General features: G+C 40.4%; 1 protein-coding gene across 1 annotated transcript in view; it reads right to left on the bottom strand.

Annotated features, from left to right (window-relative positions):
• The window catches only part of ank1b (ankyrin 1, erythrocytic b), a gene marked incomplete at both ends in the record, with an annotated part of 85,780 nt that extends 67,843 nt beyond the window's left edge, over positions 1-17,937 (bottom strand). The window contains one exon of the mRNA XM_080477709.1: positions 17,812-17,937. Within this exon, the coding sequence (XP_080333835.1) occupies positions 17,812-17,937 (126 nt within the window). The remainder of the gene's footprint in view (positions 1-17,811) is intronic.
• Positions 17,938-23,620: the final 5,683 nt, after the last annotated feature.

Raw genomic sequence — 23,620 nt, 5'->3', positions numbered from 1 at the left:
TTGCACTTGTTAGATTTCCCACGCTGGTATATTTCATTGGTAAGTGCCCATGCGTGCATCTTTGTAATGTTTTCAATAATTCAAAATGTTAACAACAACTGTTTAAGTTTTAGTAAGTTTAGTTTTCTTCCTATATTCAGGGTACAGTAATTATGTTTTGTGGATTTTCATTTTTTTTCTTTATAATGACTAAGCTGAAATAATATAATTGATTTTGAGTCAACAGGCCAGTTTCAAATGGACTATTGAGGCGGTCTCAGGGTCAAGCACAAACTGCTTCTTGAATTAAAAACAAACAAACTGTTGACTCTCTGTCTCTGCTTTCTTGTTGGCCTGAATTTGCTTGGCTTCATAACGTTTTACTTTGTTTGTTTAGTGTTGTGACTCGATCGAGAAAATACTATTCCATCTTCATTAATCTATACTTTTTTTGTGGTTCATATTTTTTCCCGTCAGAATCCAGACACACAGCTACGACTTCTGGTGTGACAGATAAAGGCATGTTAAAAATCACTGAAAAAAGGTTTGTGTTACAGGAATACTTCATGAAACATTTCAGAGGTGGAATGTAATTTTCCAAAACAAGCAAATGCCAATCTGTCTCTTAATTTAATAATCTAATAGAATAAGTTTCAAACCAAGAGCTAAGTGATGCAAAACATTTTTATCACACATACCTGTTAAGTTTATCGCAGAGACACGCAGCTTTGAGGACAATCTAGGGGTTCGGCACTGTCTTCATGAATAATATTCAATGTAAGCCTGAAAACATGTAAGAACCATGGCAAACATACCACTGCATTATTTCTACCAATCCAGAAAACATCTGTAGCAAATAAAAATTGCTCTATATAATGAATTGGCAACAGCATTTGACTTGTGCAGTGAAAGCAGAAGATCAGAGCGATATTACAGGGCCATTACAAGCCCTTAATGCCTGTGATTGACCTCTTTTATTATCAATCAGCCAAGAGTGTGGTGCCATTGCTGGTAGAAGTAATGGAATAAAATACAGTCAAATTATTTATAACTATAAAAAATACTGATGGGTTTGTAAACTGAGATAAATGATATGTCCTGGATATAAAGTGTAAATGAGGATGCAAACTGTAATGTAATCGATTACTTTACACCTTGTATTTACATCAGTGAGCTCAGCCTCTGAATAGCAATGTCACTGATAAAGCCTCAGTTAAACTACAGGATTATGGAGGTGGTTTTCATGGCTGCTGCGTGCACATTTTAAGAGCCTGTGTGTTTTTCCTGTCACCTTGGCCTTCCCCATGGGACCGCTGCTGCCGAGCCAGCAGGACACGCGCCCCTCCACCCCGTCACTCAGTCATACGGCCTGAAGAACTGCCGAGTCAGACTTGGAGCTTCATTACAATCATGCCACAAGCCACAAACGTGTTAGAATGGCTGCATTGGAGTGAGTCACAGACACGAGAGAACAGCAGTGTGGAAATATATATGTGCCCATGTGCATTGGAATGGGAGGAAATGGAATCACAGTGTGAGAGTCAGTGGTTCGGTGAGCTTGCTAAACCTTGTCCTCAGGCTGTCAGCATCAGCACCACCATGCTACTGTCCCACAGTCTGTCTGAGGGCATTCTTTCTTAAACAACAGTGCAGCTGTGCAGGGATCATGCAATATTATATGAATTCATGTATAGATGAATCGTTTTTTCCCCCCCCGTTTGTAGTTTCCCGACTCTTAATCTTTAGAAGCACAAGTTAAAAACACAATGAAATGAGAAGATATTAAAATCAAGACTCTGTATCATCCTTGTGCCATTTCATACTTAAGTCCTTCTCAGGGTTTCAGGTTGGTATGGAAACAGTATAAATGAAGGGTTGAAATAATGAATACATTCTTCAATACTGTGTGGCCTCAAAGCAACACCACTTCTCCATTTATTTCTGTGTTTCCCGCAATCTTGAACATCATCAAAACAATACAAGCTATTTCGAAAGCTATTTTATAACTCACAAGCTGTTCTGGCGGAGACACGGGGTTTATTTAATCCGCTCAAGTGTGCTATGGATATTTCGGTCTACCTGGCACAGGAAAGAAGAGAATTGAGCTTGAGAGAAATATTGCTGTAAGTGATGCAGAATCTTTGCATGTGTTTAACAGCTAGTCAAGTGACAGGTATCAATGTTGGATCAATATCTTCACAGTGCCAGGAGGGAGGATGAAGGGATGGAGAGGTGGATAGATGGAGAAAGGCAAATGGATAGAAGAGAGGGGAAAAGGGCAAATGGTTTGCATCGGATTTTCCACTGAGGGAAATTTCCATGTCTGCTAATGAGGCTGAATCTGCACACTAAGCAGTGAATTAGCATTATGTTAACAGTGTGAAGCATGAGCAACACACTCTTACAGCTCAATACGACACAGCTGTAATGCACTCAGAGAAGATTCATTACTTTATAGTGATCTTGCTCTGATCCTGGCCATGTATGAATAATAATCCTGGCAGTTTTAGTTGTCAGTTATGGAGAGCTGCAGGGACGGTGTACTACTGTAGCAACATTCTCAATTCCTCAATTAAAAAACAAAATAGATATATTTTTTTTCTGGATTGATGCACAAGAAAGTAAATTAAGAACTAAAGTTTAAAGTACTTGCATGATTTACTCAGGAAACTTATCTGCACAACTCAAAATACCAGATCATTCAAAATTTCAGCCTGATGAGCAAAATGATTAACATAAAAAGAAAACACTTTCCTCTCAGTGTGTCGTCAAACTGATAAAGCTACAAATTTAGAAGGCTGATGAAAAATAAAACTGGAACACTGACAAAGCAGTGACCATGTAAAATCCTGAAAACTATTCCAATTCACCAGTTAGATAAGTCCCATTTAGCTGTTTACTGCATTCACATGACAATAACAAACAAGCAACATGGCCGCCTGCCTTGCTGCCACTTTATTGCTACTGTGAGAGTGAAGAAAAGAGACAAATTGTTATGTTAACAAATCTATCTATCAATAGTGAGAACTGGCGATTTACAGTTACGAGCGGCGGAGCTGTTTCACCGAATCGTAGCATTGTAGTGAACACCATCTAACCCGAGACGAAGTCAAGACCAAGACCAGGGAATCATTCCAAGAACGAGACAAGACCAAGACTAAAAGGGCGGACACCGAGTCAAGATCGAGGTTTTGAGGCAAAAATAAGATAAAACATTACTCATTTGCGCATGGAGTGAGTTTGTGTCTCAGCTTTGAGTGATGCTCCCTGAAGCCTCTTATTTTCCCACTGGTAATGGATCTGAATGCACACTAAAAAAGATACTCCAGCCCCTCGTAAATGTCACCTATTTTACCCAAGCAAACTTGTTAAAAATGTTAATGGGATATTTACTCTTGTTTAAATTGCTAGCGGTCATACTTTGAGGACACAAAAAAAAACCAATATACAGTAAAGTCAAGTGAGTCATAGGTCCTCTATGTACTGCCATAGATTGATATGCATGTTGCTTTTGAATAAAAGTCCTATACCCAGCCAAACAACTGAAAAGAGTGTAACTTATAGTCCAGAAAATATGGCAATTTGATTCAAATGAAGTGAAAACAAAACACACTATAAAATCAATATTGATGGCCAACCATGAACACATATTGCTGTTTGCTTAATTTATACATACACACTATATACTCCTTGTTATAAATTGTGCTAAAAGTCCGAGTACTTTGCCTTTAAAACAGTTTATAACTGTTTTACTTTCAGCTTTATTGTGGTCTGTTAACACTTGAATTTGTGTTGACAGCTAAATCTGGTCAAACTGAGCTGAGAACCTCGCTGAATGTTAAACTCCTGAAAGCTCCTGAATATAAGTCTGTATTAACTAATTTATTAATAGTAGGTTAGTTTGTGATTGCCAAATAAAAGCCACCCTAATTTTGAATACATTTTCAGACGCCTGCTGTCTCGGCTAAGTTGTCTCGTCTTGACAGGAGGGTGACAGTAGGTGGCTCTGGGACACGCGCCGGCTCCGAGACGTGGACTACGGAAGTGACGCGAATGGGCTTTGTTCTCTTACTTGCTGCTGTCAGCATTGCAGGGGATTCCAAGGAGAAAGACTCAGCACGCGGACATTTGACAGATTTTCTGGAGGAGGACAGCAGCATGACTGCGGACTCTAAAGTACAGAGCTGTTGATTTCACTGCCGAGCCAAAGTAACTAGTGACTGACTCAACTGGGCTACTCCGTGATCAACCCAACGAACTATTCTACAAATTTTACACATGAAATGCTCAAGGCAAGGTTGCAGTAATATAGAATATAATAAACTAGTTTTTTTTTTTAAGCAGACCGAGTTAGTAGGCTGAGAGAATGGCTCAGCTCGCAGGAATTATTCGCAGTGTACAAAACATCTTTTCTAACCTACATGTGAAAGATTTCAGTGGGAGTTTATAAACTTTCCCAATTATTTTCTCCACTCTCAAAGATCAGATGGAGTTACAATGGAGGCACTAGTCTAAGCTACTCCTGTCAGAGTGATCTCACTATCTACTGCAATTAGGAGAGCTACATAATTCTTGTTTAAAGTATTATATTTACAGGCATTCGTATCACTTTCAGCCAGCAAAACTTATCATAACCAATAAAAATCACAAGAAGTCAGTATGTATAAAACACAAACTAAGACAGAATGATTAAGGGAGACTGAGCAAGAAGAGAACATGAGAAAAAGGGGGAGTAGGAAAAAGGAGAGCAAGATGGAAGAACCCAGAGGGGAAAAAAAGAAAAGAGACCAGCAGCTCGGATAAGCACAAAGACGGGAAGAAGCAATGAGGTTGCGTTGAATGAACAAACAGTTGCTACATTTTCCTTCCTTCCATCTTGAGTTAAAAATTGAATTAGCGATGAAGTATTTATATGAGTGGAGTGTGGATTTTCCATTTCAATGCCTCTGTACAGTAGACAGCAGAGGAGGAAAGAGCAGAGAAACAAAGAGCGCAGCTGATTGGCATCTTTTTCTCTTTTTTCCTTCTTCTCCAACATACATGTTAGAGGTAATATGACATATTCCCGATGAGAAACGCAAGATCACGCACACTCAGAGAGAAGAAAGAATCAGAGCACGAGAGGAAATGTGGAAAAGAGATGACGAAGATCTCGAGTCAACTGAGGAGAATCACTTGCTTTTGAGTTGACTTGTAGCCATCTCCCCCTGCTGTCGCACTCTTAGCCCCACTGCCATCAGCCACTGCTGATGTTAGCTCCATTACATCAGAGAGTGAGGAGTGGGACGAGCAAATGAATGGCAGCCTGACTGGCCGCTGCTGATGTTAGAATTTGTGCCGTTCCAATCCATTTTTCCCCACAGTACGCGTTCGTTTTCAACCTAATCCCTTTAATTTCACCTTGATGTGCACATGTGGACAAATGGGCTGTCTACCAGCAAAGATTACTTATTGAGTGATGAACCAGAAGGGAGACCATCCGTTCCATCTGCTATGAGACAGCAATCCTGGTGACACAGGACACACACACACACACTCGCACGCATGCACGCACAGAAAACCAATTAAACCACCAGCGCAGTTGCATGCTTCAGTAGATGTAATAAAAGTGACGCAACTCCTACTTGATCAAAAAAATTTAAATCATCACATATTAAACTCCCAAAAACTTTACTTACAAATTTGTGGGCAGTGTTGCACAACAGTATGACTTGATTGAAGACTTATCTAATTGTTTACAGTTACACTATACACAATAATTTAAAAAAATTATAATTATGAACAGCCTTGAGTCTTCACGTTGTAGCCCAGAAATGCCTTATTGTGTAATACCACACTGTAACACCAGGTGGTGTCACGAGTCTACTCACAGTTTGTTAAGACACATGAGAGAAATAGGCAGCATTCTGTCATTGGTGTGATCAGTCAGCTGTTTGGGGATGCTGGTTAAATCAGTTACAAAAACTGGACAGCTCTGATAGCTTGTCTAGTACAAATACTTTGTTACAAGCCACCTCTGCCACCAAACAATGTTGAAAACAAAACTAAATTTGACAGACCCTGTTTGAACAATTCACAACTGTTCCTTTAGTGAATCTAATGACAACACAAATGTATAGAAAACACTTAAGATGCCATTGAATCATGGTTTCACTGCAGCTGTTAACTGATTGCCTAATATGAATATATACAAATACTATATTAATATATAATAGTAGTGTTATGGTCAATGTCTGTACTTAATCAAAATTGCATATCTCGCCATAATAAATTATTCAAAAGGTTTAAGCTAATCGGCTTGGTCCACTCAGGCTTTACAAACATTTATTTATTCATTTTTTATTATTAGTGTGTTGTTTTTTTTTATCCTCAAAAGATAACTACTTGCTTCCAAAACCCAGCACAAGTCAACAGTACCATCCAAGGCAAGATAAGACAAGACTATGAAATATAGCATTTATTACTTTCCTTAACTAATCCTTTACTTAAACGTTGAGTCAATTTGGACTAAAAACCAAAAGTCACAACACATTTTCACAATGTCTACCAGCACGAACAAATACTGTTTAAGTAATAATGAATATATCTCACTCCAGTACATGGAATTGTTAATTTTTCCAGCATTGTGTCCATTAGCCAGCACATGTACTGTGAAATGTGTTTAGGCCAGCAAAAGAAAGTGATGGAGTCTGGGCGTGACTGAGAATGGCTACTTCAGTGCATTAGTGCACTCCTGCTAGCCACATGATCCATGTGGACCTTGAGGAGCTCTAATTCCATTACATAATGCCCAGCTTCGGCTCTTAGTCAGTGTGTGTGCGTGCGTGTGTGTGTGTGTGTGTGTGTGTGTGTGTGTGTGTGTGTGTGTGTGTGTGTCCTTTGTCTGCATATCGGTGTGTGTGTGTGGCATTGTGCCAGTCTGCATCACTTTCACTGTCCCTCTAATGACTCTTTGTAATTAAATGCAATCGCGTGATTGTGCCAATGATCCTTTGTCAGAGTTACACTTTTATTCTGTGTCGGTCAATCACTGAAGCCCAACGTGTTCTATAACTGTTTAACTCTTAACTCTGTTTTGCTATTAATTTAGCTCAGTTGTAACAGATGTACTGTGAGCTGAAATTACACTCAGCATCCATATAAATCTTGCCGCAAACAGATCTGTAGGAGAATGACAAGGAAGAAACAAGCTGTCCTGCCTCCAGCATTTTAGGTACGGCGGGTAATCTGTGGATGTCCCGATATGTCATCGCCAATCGGGAGGCCTCCCCTCATCTGTCTCGCCTCTTCATCATCCCGCAACGTGTGGCGTCAACGTGTAATCACCATGGCAACATCCGTCACTTGAGACCACCTGCGGGCTGACCTCAGGGTCGCAATAAACTTTGCCAAAAGATTTACAGCTGTCACCCCTCCCTCTGGATGCCAGTACTTCACATTGGTTGGCCTTGCTTACAATGATGATGGATGCTCTGATTACCAGGTACAGGCTGGCAGATGAGCTGTGACTCCTGAGGAGCTCACAGGGAGCCAGACTACAGATCAATCCAATCAATCGAATAACATTCATACAACAGCATGAGTACACCACGTATACCTCAAATTAGAAAAGTCGTCCCAAATCCGAGATTTGATTTGGGTTAACAGCTTTTTAGGTACAATCCCATGGGATCCAGTTCAACAGCATTTTCAGACTAGTGCAATTAAGCCTCAATGGAGGAGGTAGGCCCACAAAGCAATGAAATGATATGTAAAGTCAATATTATTGACTTCACTTCAACATATTTGTAAATATTTTTGTAGCAAACCATTCGATTGCCTTAAGGAAAGGCTGCAAACCATCTCCGATTTACAATTTGCCATCTTATTAAAGTGAAGCCAAACCCCTGGGGTGACACATCAACACCTGGTAGTTTCCCAGATCGGTTTTAGATTGTAGAAAGTGTTTCGTCATGGTTCATTTTGACATCTGCAATTCTAATATTAACCAGCTCAGAGCGAGCAAAGCCTCGAGTCTCCGGATACATCATTAATGGATGTTATTTTTCATGAAAATGAACAAATCCCAGTTCATCGTGAACCCATCTCTTTTTTAGTGGCTGCCACATGCAGCTTTTACTCTAAAACATTCGTTTTTAAAGTGGCAGACAGGTTTCCCCTTGGGGGCACCAGAAAATGGATGGCCGGTCATACAGAGGCCTTTTCTTGGCAAGCGTCTCTCCTTTTAATTTTAGAGGAACTATAATGAATACAGGGCCAAACTATATTTTTCTCAAAATGGATTATATTGTACATGTAAGGTGCCCACTTTCAAATAAAAAATTAATTGTTTTGCAAAGCCATATGTAACATTTATGGCGGTTGCAGGCACCATTCAAACAATGACATTTCAGTGAAAACGCATGCTTTTTCCATTTTCGTTTCAGAAAAGTTTCACTTTTACACTGCAAATTTTCAAAAATGATGTCTGTTAACATGGAAACGGCAGAAGCGCTGATAATAATGTAGTAAGCATGCCAGGCTACGAGCTGGCCCTGGTTGTTTTTGTAATGAAACCACACACACACACGTGCACAGAGGACAATACCCTATAAACATTAACAATGTTTGTACATGTATGCATGTACATGCATGTATGTATGAATGAATGAATGTACATGGACATCCGTATGTTGGTTGCTATTATGGCTGACTGTCAACTATAAAGCTACAAAGTCCCAGGAGAGTATGGACTGGGAGTCATGACACTCTGGAGGCCACCATTGTTGTTATTGTCCATCTACTCGTGCATGTGCAGAAGAACCATTTGCGAAAGCTGTGGTGGGCATGTACAGAAGCAGCATTTCAGAAAAGTTGTATTTCAAGTGAAAATGTGGCGAGCTACCTCAGGATACTCATGGGGAACATGTTTGGAAATAGAAGTTAGCTCTCTGACAGACAAAGCAGGATGTGCTCAGCAAAATGTCATTGAAATCTGTGTGTTGCCATCACTATGGCAACCTTCATTTCAGTCAATCAAATAAAGGTTGTGGTCTTTCAGGCAATTAAAGGAAAGTTTAACTGCTCTCTCTGATGCTCACAAACTTGACTTGACTTTGTACAAAGGTGCGTCATCTTGTTGTAAAGAACAAAATCTAGATCATAGGAATACACTTCCAGACAGCGAACAATAAATCGAAAAGTTTTCCATATTAATGAAGCAATATTACTTCTCTGATGATCATCGGCTCGTCTGACACGGCATGCTGATCTCCAGATCAAAATACTGAATGCGACACAGCCAGGTCACAGATAAGCCCTCAGAGAGGTCTGATAAATATCAGCCATCATGCTTCTGTTCTGAATTGCTGCGTGTTGCTTGAGCAGGTACAGATCCAGAGCAACATCAGATATCGTATCGGAGCCGGTGTTCAAGCTCGCACATGGTAGTGGTGTGTAGATAGATGGGTGGTGCTGGCCTCAGATGCAGTGTAATCCTAGGCTGCCAGGTAAATATAGCCTGTGGCTGGCTGCTTGGGGCTGGGCGGAGAGCTGCTCTCTGCTCTGCTCGACCTTGGCTCATCCTGCCCTCCCTTTCCTCAGAGGGGATGAAAAGGCAGCAGCCCACACAATGTGCCTCAGATTACTGTTATCTTACCCAAATCACGCAAGAAACAAGCAAGAAGAATTTTAAATTTTTTTTTTTTTTACTGCTGCAATATGCCAAGAGATTTAGGCAGTTTTTAAGACAAATAAAACATAACCCTTGTACAAACTGTCAATTATGTATTATGCTTTGAGCATTTTGAAGGTTTAAAAGGTCTGTTGTGAGGTCAATTGGTTCAATGTTAAACATTTATGTGGGTCTCATTGATCAGAGGTGTAATGATTCAAGGAGAAATGTTGTGTTGTGAAATGCAATGGTCAGACTTACAAAAATAACAAATTAATTCCCATTCCGGATATAGAGCTTTATGACCAGGAGGTAAGTTTTTAAAAAAAATATATAAATATATATATATATAATAAACACAACTTTTAATTAACTAAGTTAGGCATCACTGAAAAATATTTCTGACGTCCTTAATCACATGTGTTGTTTTGTATGAGAACAAAAGTGGGCTGACAGGCAAAGAAAAGAAAAGGGATAGAAGAGAGTTTGGGCTAATTACCGCTGGGTATCCATAAGGTTACATGAAAATGTAATGAGATATCCGGAAGGCCTGCCATTTCACACACATGCACGCATGCACGCACACATAAAAGTGGGAGTGCACGCACATGCGGCTCCTTTGAAAACGCGAGCAGGCACACACAGACGCAAAGAGCACACACCATCCATTAACAGATCTTCGGATCCATTGTATTAAGTGCAAGCCTGCAGGAAAAGGGGAACTGCGTGGCCCCGAGGAGATGCAGCCCGGGCTACTACGATAAAAGGTTTCACGTCCCAGATCGGTTTATCCCATTGGTTACAGAGAACGGAAAAATGGAGCACACAATCACAAGTGCAATTTGAAGATGACCAAGCAGTTTCATTTGCTCCTGCAGTGACGTAGCTCCACGCCTAGCACACGTTGTTATTCTGACATAGCCAAGCATCTATACCCCAGTTAAAGAAGGCAAAATGGTCGGCACAACAGATCTGCTCATTATCATCGAAGTGAAGCTTTGTTTCCAACCAAATTAGTTCACTAATAAGCAGGAATTATAGAATGTCTTTTCTAATAAACCATTTTGAAATTACAATTGATTTTATTGTCATGGTGGAGTTGCTTCAAGTGCATCTTAGGGATTAATGCTGCTGGATTGGATTTGTCATCAACTTTCAGGCATTTCAGTTTACTTTTGTTGAGCTGATCTGATTATTCACAATTCACAATGTCGCAGGTTGAATTTTTGTGGGCCAACGTGTAAGTCAGCATAATCCTGGTTTCCATTCCAAAAAGCCGATAGAATATTTCCACTATTCTCTGTACTATTGTGACACGACCAAAAATAAACAAGGTAGTCGTCACAACTCGTAACTTTTCCAGCCTTAATTCGATTTGCTAAAACCACACTACAATCAAGTGGTTAGACCATTACAAGCACAAACTTCCAAATTATACTTTACAGTTAGAACCCTGAACCTTGCGTTGCATCCTACTCTTACATATACTGTACACATATCTTACACATCATGCAAAACTTCTTGTATTTTATTTCTATGCACGAGAAAACGGGTCACGCCAAAGGTGGTCCAGATTCTAGTCTTTCAATTGCAAGTTTGTGGGTTAGATCATCCATCCCATCCATATAATGAAGTGTTCTTGAGCAACACACTAAACCTGAAAGTGTAGGTTGAGTGCCTTGCTCTGTATTTGTCACTACTGGTGTGTGAGCATGTGTTTTTAGGGGCGGATGTGATTAACAATGTTAAGTTTTGTATTGCCAAAGCTGAAAAAAGCCCTACATAAGTGAAATGCGTTCACCATATTTAGCATTTTGTCCAGATCATGTGCTCTCTGTTGTCTGATGACACTCGATTATTGAGCGAGAGATGAAGATGTGAATCTTACAATATTGCACAACCCTGAGTACCTGAAGTGAATGTTTCCATTGCACTAAAACTCTTATCGGAAAGATAAATCTTTTCTCAAGCTGTTTTATCACATCAATTTCAGAGCACACATCCACCAGTAAAACCTTCATTCATATCATATTAATAATTTACAATGATTGAGTTAATAATTTTGAACCCAAGCCTTTGGTATGTGCATAGAGGAGCCTGCAAAGACTTTTTTTCATTTATAGTCCACAGCTTTGTTTTAGTTTATCAGGCAAATAACTGAATGTACTGTTATGTGAATGTGTGTGGTGTAAATGTTATCAAGAAATGCAAAATGTTAAGGAAAGGACATTTCTGCAGTTTATTTCAAAGGTTATGTTTCCTTATTATTCAGATAAGGGTGAACATAGTGTAGATTCTACATCAGTCCTCCCTTTGCTTGCCTTGCTTCTCTTATTATGCAGATTTGTCTTCCCCGTCTCTGCCGCTCCGTCTGCTGATGTTTGGAGGTCGTGGCCATATGATTCACGAGCCGGGTTGAACATAATTCAAGGAGTGTCCATTCAGTTTTCCAAAACAACTGCTACCCTCAGGGCCGGCTTGCCTAAATTCAGTTAAGCTGTAATTTGGCACAAATGTGATTCAAACTGGGCAGCTCATCACTGCGCCTCTGGCCTGTATTGTCATCCGTTCCATACGTGATTAAAACTGAGATCTGTAGCACTGGTATTTGTGATTGGTTTAACCTGTGAACTCGGTCAGGGTTTAGTTTTGTTCTATAAAATGTTAACAACTGGGGTGCTGCTGCTGCAGATTGAGGTTTGATTGGAGAGTATAGTCAATTTATGTCAACATTAGCATTGGTTTAGATCTTGAGTGAGAAGGACCTATTGTCAAACTTTTGCTAAGAGGTTTATTAAATGCAACTTGAAGAAGTAATATGGGTATATATAACCAATGACACCAATTCTGAGGCAGTAGTTTGCCAATGGCCTATTTATCCAGTGAATGAACCTTGGCATTAAGGCCGATTAGTTGTGGCTATGTTTTTTATATGTATTGGATCTAACAGGCAAGGAGAATAATACTATGGAAACTGATAAAATGTGTTTGAATCGTGGGTGTAGCAGGAACACTTCAGTGTAAAAACTTGTCAAGTCTCTGATGCAAGTTGTGAAGACAGAAGTTGTGATATCCTTGTTTCAAAAGGGAGTAGAATAGACAGAGTATTGTAATTTGGGGTGGATATAAGTAGCATACACTTTAAAAAAACAACCTCAGTCTATCATTATTGATATTATTATTATTTTCTTTTGGTTTTGTGTTCCAGCCCTCAGTTGGGTCATCTTTACTATCTCCATATCTCATTTTTTCTAATAGCACTTGCTCACCTTACCAATTACATCTGCTTTTTAAGTAGCTTTCCTCTACCTCTGGCTTTGGGTTTTAAGAATTAGGACACTGAGAAGAAGATAACAGAGCCATTCCACAGATGTAGCATTAGCTTTAACCAGCAGAGCAACTTTCTTTTCGGGGTTTCTAACTGCATTACTGTCCAGTCTGCCCTGAGCTGTGATCGGATCTCTGTTGGCACGGTGGTGGATGACCTTTGGGTGTAGGGAGGGGTAAGGAAGCGCAATCCCATGATGCCAAGTTTGATTTACATCGAGTGGAGCCAATTAAGATTCCCTGAACATTAAGCCCTGCCTACGTCTTCTCTTCCCCTCTTAGTCCCGTGTGACTTGCCTCTGCACTTCTTGTAGGTGTGTCGCAACAATCTACTGAAAGGAAGAAAGAAAGATAGAGATGAGAGGAGCCTTGGTCGGTGATTGAGGTGAACATGAGGGATAAAGGCCAGGCAGCCAGAGGCAGTAAAGGAGAGATGGGTTTTCGCTATAAAGTCTGCCAGAATGAAATGTGCCTGCAGCTTGTAACATGCAGCAGATGACAATAATGCTGATGCTCACTGTGACTTTCTGTCCCTTTCTAAGTTGGAAGCAAACACAGGCTTAGATATAAGTGACCTCATTCAATCTGTCATTTCAACACATTCCACAGATATGCTGGTTTTCTTGTTCAAAAATATACTTTATAATTAATTTGTCTGGCAGGCAAACAGTAAACATGATTGGAATCAGAAGTTTAACTAAAAGAACATGGCTTTGCAAGTGGTTTACAGTTCCTGGAGAAAGATATCCTTCATAATAATGATAAAAAGGAACTGGTATCTTGCAATTTTTGTTGTTATATGCTTCATACACACTTCATACACACCTCTTACTGCCTTAACATATCAAAGCACAAACTCCACTACCTTCTATCCAAATCAGAATTTACTTCTGCAGCAAATTGTGCTATACATCAATATCGGCTACTAATATTTGCTAGGATCACACTGCCTGGGCCAGCTGGACTGGTGTCTTTCCCCCTGTTACTGGCAAACGTGATTTTCCTTGATTGGTCCACTTTTAATAGAACCAAACCATGGCAGACAGAGAACTTCCCACAAGTGCTGCTGTTTTTGTTGATGTCCTGAACCGGCTGCCTACCATTCGCAACTTCGCCTGTGTCAGACTCACTAAATCCTTAAAGTTGCCAAGTTTTTTCCACTTCAAACACATCAACTTTGAAGATAAAATGTTCACTTACTGCCAAATAAATCCCACATGTGCCAATGATAAAGAAATGGCCGGTGTTATTCACTTAGCCTGAATATAATGCTGTGGTGGATACAATTAGGAACAATAATGCTTAAATATATTGACGGGTATATTGAAGTTTATATGACTACATGGCAAACAGACTGTTCTGACTGCTGAGTAAGAAAACAATATGCTGTTATTGAAGTATCGTGGTAGTGACGAGTAAAATATATTTTCATTTTATTCATTTCATAGTCCTACGTTTGGATAGAAATGTTTGTTGCACACGAAAACAAAACAAAAACAAAAAAACTGCATAAAACCTCCAAATAATTACTTGGTTCTGCTCCAGCAGCATTAACAATAATAATGTCCTCCACTTCAGACCAGCTTTGTTACTACTTCACTAAACTCCCTTTCATTATAACAGAAGTCCTGATATCAATCTCCTCAATTAATAACGGGACTTCTTATATATCAGATAATATGTAACAATGGCATCAATGCAATATAACAATAGCAGTAGTAAACTGACATTAACTCACCTTCAAATCACTACTAATTTTCAATATGTTGCAAAACATTGGAATAGAATACATTTAAACTCCTGCTGAATGTTTGAGCTTTGAGAAGCATTACTCCAAGACACTCATTTTATAATAACATGAAGAGGGTGTTGCTCTCTTTTCTGCAGGGTTTGGAGATGTTGTGATGTTGCATCTTTGTTGTTGTCATGTGATTTGAAAAGGGGACACGCCATATCTCAACTATTCTAACTCCAATCTGTTTGAATATGAAATGATTGTGCCTTAATGCAGTGGGAAACTGACATAGTTACCAGCTGGGACTGTGCAAGTTCCGAGTTTTCACATGACACTAACAAATGAAAACATGACTGCCACCTGCAGCGCTGCTTTATTACTGCTGTCAGAGTATAGCAAAGAGACGAACAAGCTCGCTCTCACACACGTCAACTATGTTAAAATTAAGTTCAGGAGGTAAAAATATTTTAACTTTTTGCCTATGGCTTTGAGCAATGTGTTACTTTTATAATCAAGATGTTGGACTGAAAATGGTCAGGTATGATGGTAAGGAAATTATAATCGATAAAATAACCAACACTGGCAGTATTATAGAAATAGTTACACAGGTTAATGACCTGAGAATCAGTCAGTAGTTTGATAAGTTTGGTATCATGTAGCCAACGTTCACCGTCTTTCAAAGTTAAAATTATATCCAAGGAAAAGCAGCAGTGATTCACTTTACACTCAGTGAGCTCCCTTTTCACTTTCTGACCGGTGGTAATAAAAACCTCAAGCTGAACCATCTAATGACTTATTTAGTACCATTTTGTTCATAGCATGTTGCAAACAATAGTCAGACGCATCATAATGTCAGAAGTCAGATAACAGCAATGTAAAAAACAAACAAAAAACCTAAGCAGGGACTACAATCAAATTGAACAGAGCTTTTCCAAGCTGATGTGATGACTTGCCCCAGTCCCATACTGCTTTAATATTCCTCACTTAATATTCCTCACTTAAATCTCTGGAATAATTAGTTATAGTGACTTCTCGCTACAGTGTCTTGCTCTGTAGTATTTTTTTTTACAGAGTAATTGTTTAACATTGGTAACATATATGCACAATGTTTAAAAAATGTTCTATAATATCACATTAAAGAAAAATATCAATCTAACATAGCTACAAAGTATTCTTGCTTATAATAAAATTCCCAAAATATTTTTACATTGAGTTCAGTGACTTGCATGTCAACATGTTTTCCAATATTCATAGCAGAGTTTTAGTCAGTCATTCATTCATCTCATCATATCGTAGTCTCTATTTCAATGCTCTCTTTCACAGGGCTGAGTGGAACTCCCTCCCTGTTGCAGCCCGGATTTCAATGCAGGTCCCTCAAACGTTAGATCAAGAATGCCCGCAAGAACCCAACGCACCACCGGGGGTGGAAACTCTCATCATGTGAAGTGTGTCAAACTGCGATTTTTCCCACCTGCTTGTTTGCACCACCAACCTCCACATTCATTGTCTGGCTGTCACTTTTATAAACGTGACCTATTTTCTATCTTCTGCATCCGCCGTCAGTGACCTGTAGAGAGCGTTCACACCTGTGTCCATCACACATGAGCTTATCAACAATGGTTTTACTTCCTCATCGTAGCAACAATCCAGAAAAATCTAAATATTAATATTGTCCACAAAACTTTATTGAACTAGTGGTCTTTGTTCTCGTCAGTTGTTTTGAAAAAGATCGCGCCTCAACTTGACACCTGAAAGACCAGCACCAGAGTTTTATCATTTATATAGGTTCTTTAACGAGACTAAACCAGTAAAACATGCTGCAACAAGCTTCCGTACAGCCTTGTTAAAACACAGAAAACAATTCAGCTTTACATTGTTTTACACCCAAAAGGACATGAAATAACTTGAAGAGAGGGATCCCACTCCATGAGCCATCAAGCTCTTTTAGCTGAATCCATTTGTACCAGCATGTCGCTTTTTGCTTCTGTCCTCCTATTGTATCCTCTCTTGTGATAGACACACACACACACACACACACACACACACACACACACACACACACACACACACACACACACACACACACACACACACACACACACACACACACACACACACACACACACACACACACACACATCAAACACATAAAGCCCTGTATGTTCTCTATTGCCACTCCACATCACAGACGCATTGCAAGAGGAAGAGGAAACAGCTGAGAGCTGGCCATAGCCTCTAAACACAGAGCAATGCTGTAAATTTCAGTGAGGGATTGGTTTTACAATCTGTTCATTGAGCACCTTTCCTGAAAAAAATCGGTATTTCATACATCACTTTGGTGACACCGAGAACAAGGCGGTAAAACCTCAATTTATTCTGCGTCTAATGGTAAAGGAAGAGTGGGAGAGTGCAGGAGAGAAGTATCTACAGGATGTTTAGCATGCCTGGTGCATGACGCTATTTTAAAATGTTTCTGTCAACACGAATGTGACCACTGATCTGTCCAAGAGCAATGCACGTAGCACAAACACGCTACAAAAGGTGCATTATAACTGCCTCTATTATTAGAGTGTACCTCCATCTTCCCCCTCCATTTTACAGCTCCCCAAATGAAAAGAATAAAACCTGGTATATGGGGGGGAAGACACCACATCTAACTCCAGCGCAAATCTGAAGGCAGCAAAACACACGTATGTGGAGAACAGAGAACTTGCACTTCATTAATATGAATAAGCAGCACCCATGTCAAGCAGAAAAACAAGACACCTGCTGTTATTTAACCAACAACGTTAACTGTTGGCACACCTCCAATGGCACAACAGCCCTTTTCCTCTCCCCTATAGCTGAGCGAGCAAACACAACCTGTACCAGAGCATATGTGCTTGACTGGTTAGCCTGCACACACGCGCGCACACATAACGAGCGCACACACACACACAGGCGCATGCACCAGCTGAGGCTGTAGGACCAACTGTGTAATTATACGTGTGTAATTGCATCCTAACCAATCAAGCACAACAGATTCAGTGGGTGAGAGAAGCTGTAATAAAGGCAGTCAGAAAGATGGATGTAGGAATAACTGTCCTCTCCCCTGTGTCTGGAGACGGCTGAGCCATACCTTGCGCCTGCGGTCCCTGGATCGATTCCTTTTTTTTAACTTCTCCTCCTCCTTCTCCCTCTGCTCCTGGGCGGCGGCCTCCGCGAGGTCCTTGGTCTTGCGGAGCTGCTTGGCGGCTTGCGCCATGGTGCCACTGCTACTGCTGCCACTGCTGCTCCAGTCACCGTCGCCACTCCAGCCCTCCTCTCGTTTGCACTAAGCGCCGGTGCCCCCCCCCCCCCCCCCCAGTTTCCTCTTCCCGTGTCCCTCTGTCCCCCGAGCACCCCCGCCCCCGTCACTTACAACCTCCTCCTCTCTGGTGGCCACCACGACATGCGTGTGAGTGAGGCGAGCGGCGGAAGACGCCTGTGAGCAGATATTCGCGTGTGGGTGACGCTGGTGCCACGGCAGCCACCCTGCCAGGCAGCCTCCGGCAGCCACGAAGGGAAGATGCTACAGCTAAAGTGGTGCTGATGCTGCTGCCTGCACCGCGGCTGCTACTCATCCAGTCAGCTAGCACTGCACTGAACCGCCTCCCCTCCCCCTTCTTTCTTTTTCCTACCTTCCACCCTTCTCTCCTCCCTCTCCCTCTGCTTGCAGAGCCCAGTCACGCAGTTCTGTGTTGAGCACAGTGGGGCTCCTGCTGCAGAGCTCTCCCTTCTTATCTGTCAAATGTCCTCCTCTCCTCGCCGCTGCACGTCTTTCTCCTGCTTTGCTCTCGGCTCGAGGATCCTCTCCTCACAGGAGCTGGCACCTTGCATAAGTGGGGCACAAAAGACAAGGGGTGCCAAAGCTGAAGCGGAATGCCTCTTCAAATTATTTTCTTCTCACATCGTCTCTCTCTTCGGCCGCGGCACCTCCCTCCTGGAGAGAGAGAGAGAGAGAGAGAGAGAGAGAGAGAGAGAGAGAGGGGTGAGAGAAATGGAAGCCTGTAGAATGAAAATGGGTTTCTGATATACACCATGTCAGCTCAGCTCGGTCATCTGTTGGCCATCAAGAGGCGACGTTAAGGTGGCGTTGAAACACTGAAGCACAGCGCCGGAACACAACACCCATCACCAGCCTACTTCTCCTACGCTGTGGTGTCAGGGGCAGAGGAGGAGGAAAACACGGCGACATGAATGGTTCATGAAAACTGCATATCCTCTCCCGCCTTCCACCTTGCATTCCTGCTTGTCCATTCACTTCAGGAGAGGATGCTGGGATATTTGATGCAGCACTTTAGTAGCAAACAAGAGTTTCAACACTGATCAATGAACAGTGTCATGTCTGAGACACCAATTATGCTCAAGTCAATACTCTTAATTACCATTTACACTTAATTCTAATAGGTTTTGTCTCGCTATCCAACCACATGGAAACATTCAAAATATAATTCATTATTTGAAACAAATCCTTGGCTGTATGTGAAATGTTTAGAATTTATCATATCAATGGGTGACATCTTAACAGTTACATGTTATTGTCCGCACGCTACATCCTGATTCATTCTTATTCCAGTCATATCGTGTATTTGCCTCCTGTTGCCCACAATTCATCACCAGAGGGAACTGACATCTCTCTCTCTCTCTCTCTCTCTCGCTCTCTCCCTCTCTCTGCCACTGCAACATCATCTTTCTGCAAAACGATGTAGCAACACAGCTTTGAACAAAGAGAGCATGTGACCGGACTAGGAATTGCTCCATTTCATATTCATGGATGCCACCTGCCAGCGTATTAACACCACCATCTATTCAATCGTGTCAAGCCAAAAGGCGGGACTTAAAAATCAATTGCAAGGCGACGTGTCCATATTCAAAAACAGATAACCTAATGATTGCCATATATAACTGTTTCTGCTGCCTGTGCACCTCGACGCAACTTAGGTCTTTGTTTGTTTGTTGGATTTACTGCAATAGTTTCAGTGACAACACTGAATTTCCTTCTGCCTCGTGCCGTTAAACTCGAGGTCGTAAAGCATATGCCGTAGCCTTTCCTGGAACAGCTGTCAGGGTAACCAGACTAATTATTGGAAACTCCACATAAGAATTACCCACGAGGAGGTGCACGCACCCACTGAGGGCTACGTGCGGATCATGAAGACTGAATAGATAAAAGGTTTCTGAGCCTTGGATTGATGTTCCCACAGGGTTTCCCTCTGCAACGTGTCAAACGGTTGCTGGCAGGCAGAAATAATTTAGATGACCAGTCATAGGCACTCGAAGACAGTGAACTGGTGCAAGCTAACCCAATTCTTTTGAGATAATAGTTTGTGACGAGGCGCTCTCAGCTTACCAGCCACTGAACTGAGGAGCGTCACATTTGTTGGAGGTTATCTATAATTCAAATCAAGTGCAGACTCACTGACATGTTATCATCAGAAATAGCACATGCCTCAATGACAACAAATGGGTGGATCGTGTGTTATCGCATAAAGCACCAAATGTTGTATTTTTCTGTCGGTATCATGCTTGTTTAATTACAAACTCTTTTCAATCACTTCAATAAAGTAAGTTTCAAACACTTTAATAGATCTAGAGGAATCACTGCAATCACCCACACAGATACTTCTGATAACCCTCTAAGCTTTAATTTATATTTCAACATGTAACGCCACAAAAAAAGTTCTTCCTTTGAGCTTTGCTTTAAACAAAAAATGTAATTGAAAAATCTTTAAGGTTTGAGTAAAAACTGTTGGTGGGAGTACCAAAGTCCAGGTTCAGTGTAATTACATACATTCCCAGACATCCTCTGTATTCTTAACCGACCCGTGGGATATTAAATCACCTATTCTATGTCACAGAATAAAATGCTAAAGTTTCGTTGATCCAGTAAGAAATACAGACGTTATTTCAGGCTTTAAATGAGTCCAATATGTGAAATATGAAAATGACACCTCATCAAGTTACTTAAATTTACTCTAAATTAGGTTTTTCAGAGAGTTGGAAGATGAACGTCTTAACACCGCACATCCTTTTGTCACACAGTAAGTTGTATTTTTTGATTTAACTTCCTCATGTTTGTCACACTATAAGCTGTTATTGTCAGTGGCTGTTGGCTTAGATAATAAAAGCATAAGTCAATCTGAGACATCTTATAAATCTTTGTCGGCTTGAAACGCCCTCAAACTCCAGCCTCATACGTCTTTAGTAAAATTCAATAGCAACACCTGATCTCTAGGAAATCCATCGTATATACACAAATGGGGTTTTGCAACCCTGTAAAACTTGTTTGGGTTTGCTTTGCAGATAAAACTCGGACTGTATTTGCCTGCAATTATTATCAGGACATAGTGGATCGGTCCAACACTGACGTCACGCGCATTATAAAAGAATGACAATAAAACGGAGCAGATGGTACTCAGTTCTATCAGGCAGGAAAACAATAGCAATGCAAGTCCTGGGTCCATTAGCTCTTCAGCCAAACTGCTGTGTTAAATATAGATAATGATGATGCTGCAAATAATCTGTGTGACCTGAGAAATATTGTCAACTGTGATGACATTTTATATGCTGCTGAGATATGAAATGAAGAAAAAAAGGAGGCCACGGTAATTGAGCTGATCTAAACAGTATCTGCTAGTGGCTCATGTGGCTTCAAGTGACACCCGTATCAAATAATGCCTAGCTCATACATAGGCAGACTCATTTTACACTTATATTTCACATTAACGCTGAACCGACGGTGCAGTTCTCGTGCTATTTCAAATGTGTTATATGGCAAAACATCTAAAGTCAGCCAACAAGAAATACTCCACACCCGCAACGGTAAATTCAAGCCAGTTCAATAAAAAACGGTTGCTTAGACGGTAACTTTAAATACACCATATAAAAAAAAATCTACACTATTACACCATTGTTAAAAACACTATCGTACAGTGCAAACATTTATCACTTCCTTAATATTATCTTGTTTCTTTTAATGTTGATCTCTGAAAGACGTTCAGATTTTAGGAAATAATAATAATAAAGCTACACAAGCGAACTAGTCAGCTAAATATAAAGACATTTCTGAAAACACCATCAAAGATATGGAATAATTTCTATTTTTTTTATAAAGAATAACTGCTATGTCCAAGATCATCAATATAACTAAATAACTGTTGTCTTGTCAGTATCTAAGTTCAAGTTGAATAACATTATCAGTAGTTGAAATAATCATTTTAATTTTAAATGTGAGAACCATTCCCTCTTACAGATTCCAAGAACACCGTGTCATCACTACATTATGCACTATATGTCCACCTTCACTACATTGTTGTATTGTATATTTCTCAAACGGTAACTTGAAATGTCCAAATTCTAGTTTTGAAATGTAACCACAAGCTTAAAATAAAAGACTGGAATTTAATGACTTGATTAAAGAAGGATGAGATGTTAATAATAAATGTTTTAGCCTGAGGACACGTCCACTGATTGTATTTATCTTTTGAAAAATAATGAACCTGACAACTGATATGAAACATGCTGAATAAAAACGGGGTAACATATTCCTCTGATTTCCAACGCTTCTGCAACAATCTGGGATTCCTTCTGGTTGGACCTGTAAAAAGGTATCATCCTGCTACACTTTGTGAGCCGCCATTTTCCCCCCAACACCCCTCTGCTGATCTCTCATGGTTTTTCTTGGCTGCGATTTGGAAGAGAGCCAGATAATTCAACACACGCGTCTTGCAGTCGACAGGCATAACCTTCAACTCCACCTTGCTTTGACTTACATAGTTGGATGAAGTCCCAGGTAAACGGTTTTTTACCCCAACCTTCTTTGAAGATTACACTGAAAACCTTGAAGCAAACACAGTAAAACTCTCTGCTGCGTAAGCTGCTCTAATATCTCCAGACGACATGTTGCAAATTTAATGAGCAAAATAGAAATATGCTCCTAAATATCCTCCAGGTGCTTTTGGGAAAATTCAAGTTCCCCATGATGAGCACGCTCACACAATTTAAACATTTATGGGTGAAGTTTTTTTGTATGCATGGACAAGCAAACTAAACCAGAAACTCCAAGAGTGATTTTATACATGATCCTCATTTTCAGCAGCAACAGTGAAGTCATGGTTCATCCATCTATACGGTGCAGCGGGAAAGTGTAATATTTATTGCCAGAATGTCACGCTCTACATTACTGAGTAGATTAAATGGTTTCTCGAGGATGGTGATTCATGATTTTACAGTCCTGAGATTCACAAGTGGATCGATGCTATTTAAAGCCCCAAACTACAACCGCGTCTTCAGGACACCCCGGATTCACTGTGTTGTTGCGCCATCGGGTGGTGACCAGATGTTACTGCTATCAGAGGTTGTTTTTTTGTTGTTGTTAAATCAAGGGATTTTTACTATGTGGATCAGATGTGTTAAACACATTTTAATTTGGGGGCTTTAAAGTTTTTCTTTGTCGTGGCGCAGAATACAAAAAATGACAATATATTTTTGTTAAAAACAAATATTTGCGACAGAAACATACTACAACCTCAACATAAATCAAATTTTAAGGATATCTTCTGGTGCAAAATAGAGTGAAAGTTCCAAAAGCTGTCTCTTACAGCTGTTGCATTATGCATCATTATGTTTTTTTGTGTCTGTTACTCTTAAGAAAGTTGTAAAAATATCAGTTTTCTTTGAAAATTTTTCAATTTGTGTGGTGGTTTGGCGGGCTGCATTGGAACCTCTTACAAGCCAGTTTTTGGCCCACGGGTTTTATGTTGACGCCTCCTGATAAGAATACTTGTAGAGTTTGAAAAATAGGATTAACTTCATATTGCAGGTCTACAACACTAATTCTGCTGTAGACTTGTAATGATCTGAAAATAGAAAATATCTGCTTCCATACTGTATATACAAGGTCATGG

Source organism: Lipophrys pholis (assembly GCF_963383615.2).
Source record: "Lipophrys pholis genome assembly, chromosome: 12".
Taxonomy (NCBI): Eukaryota; Metazoa; Chordata; class Actinopteri; order Blenniiformes; family Blenniidae; genus Lipophrys; species Lipophrys pholis.
The sequence above is the reverse complement of the archived record's forward strand: the minus strand, read 5'-3'. Positions and strand labels throughout refer to the sequence as shown.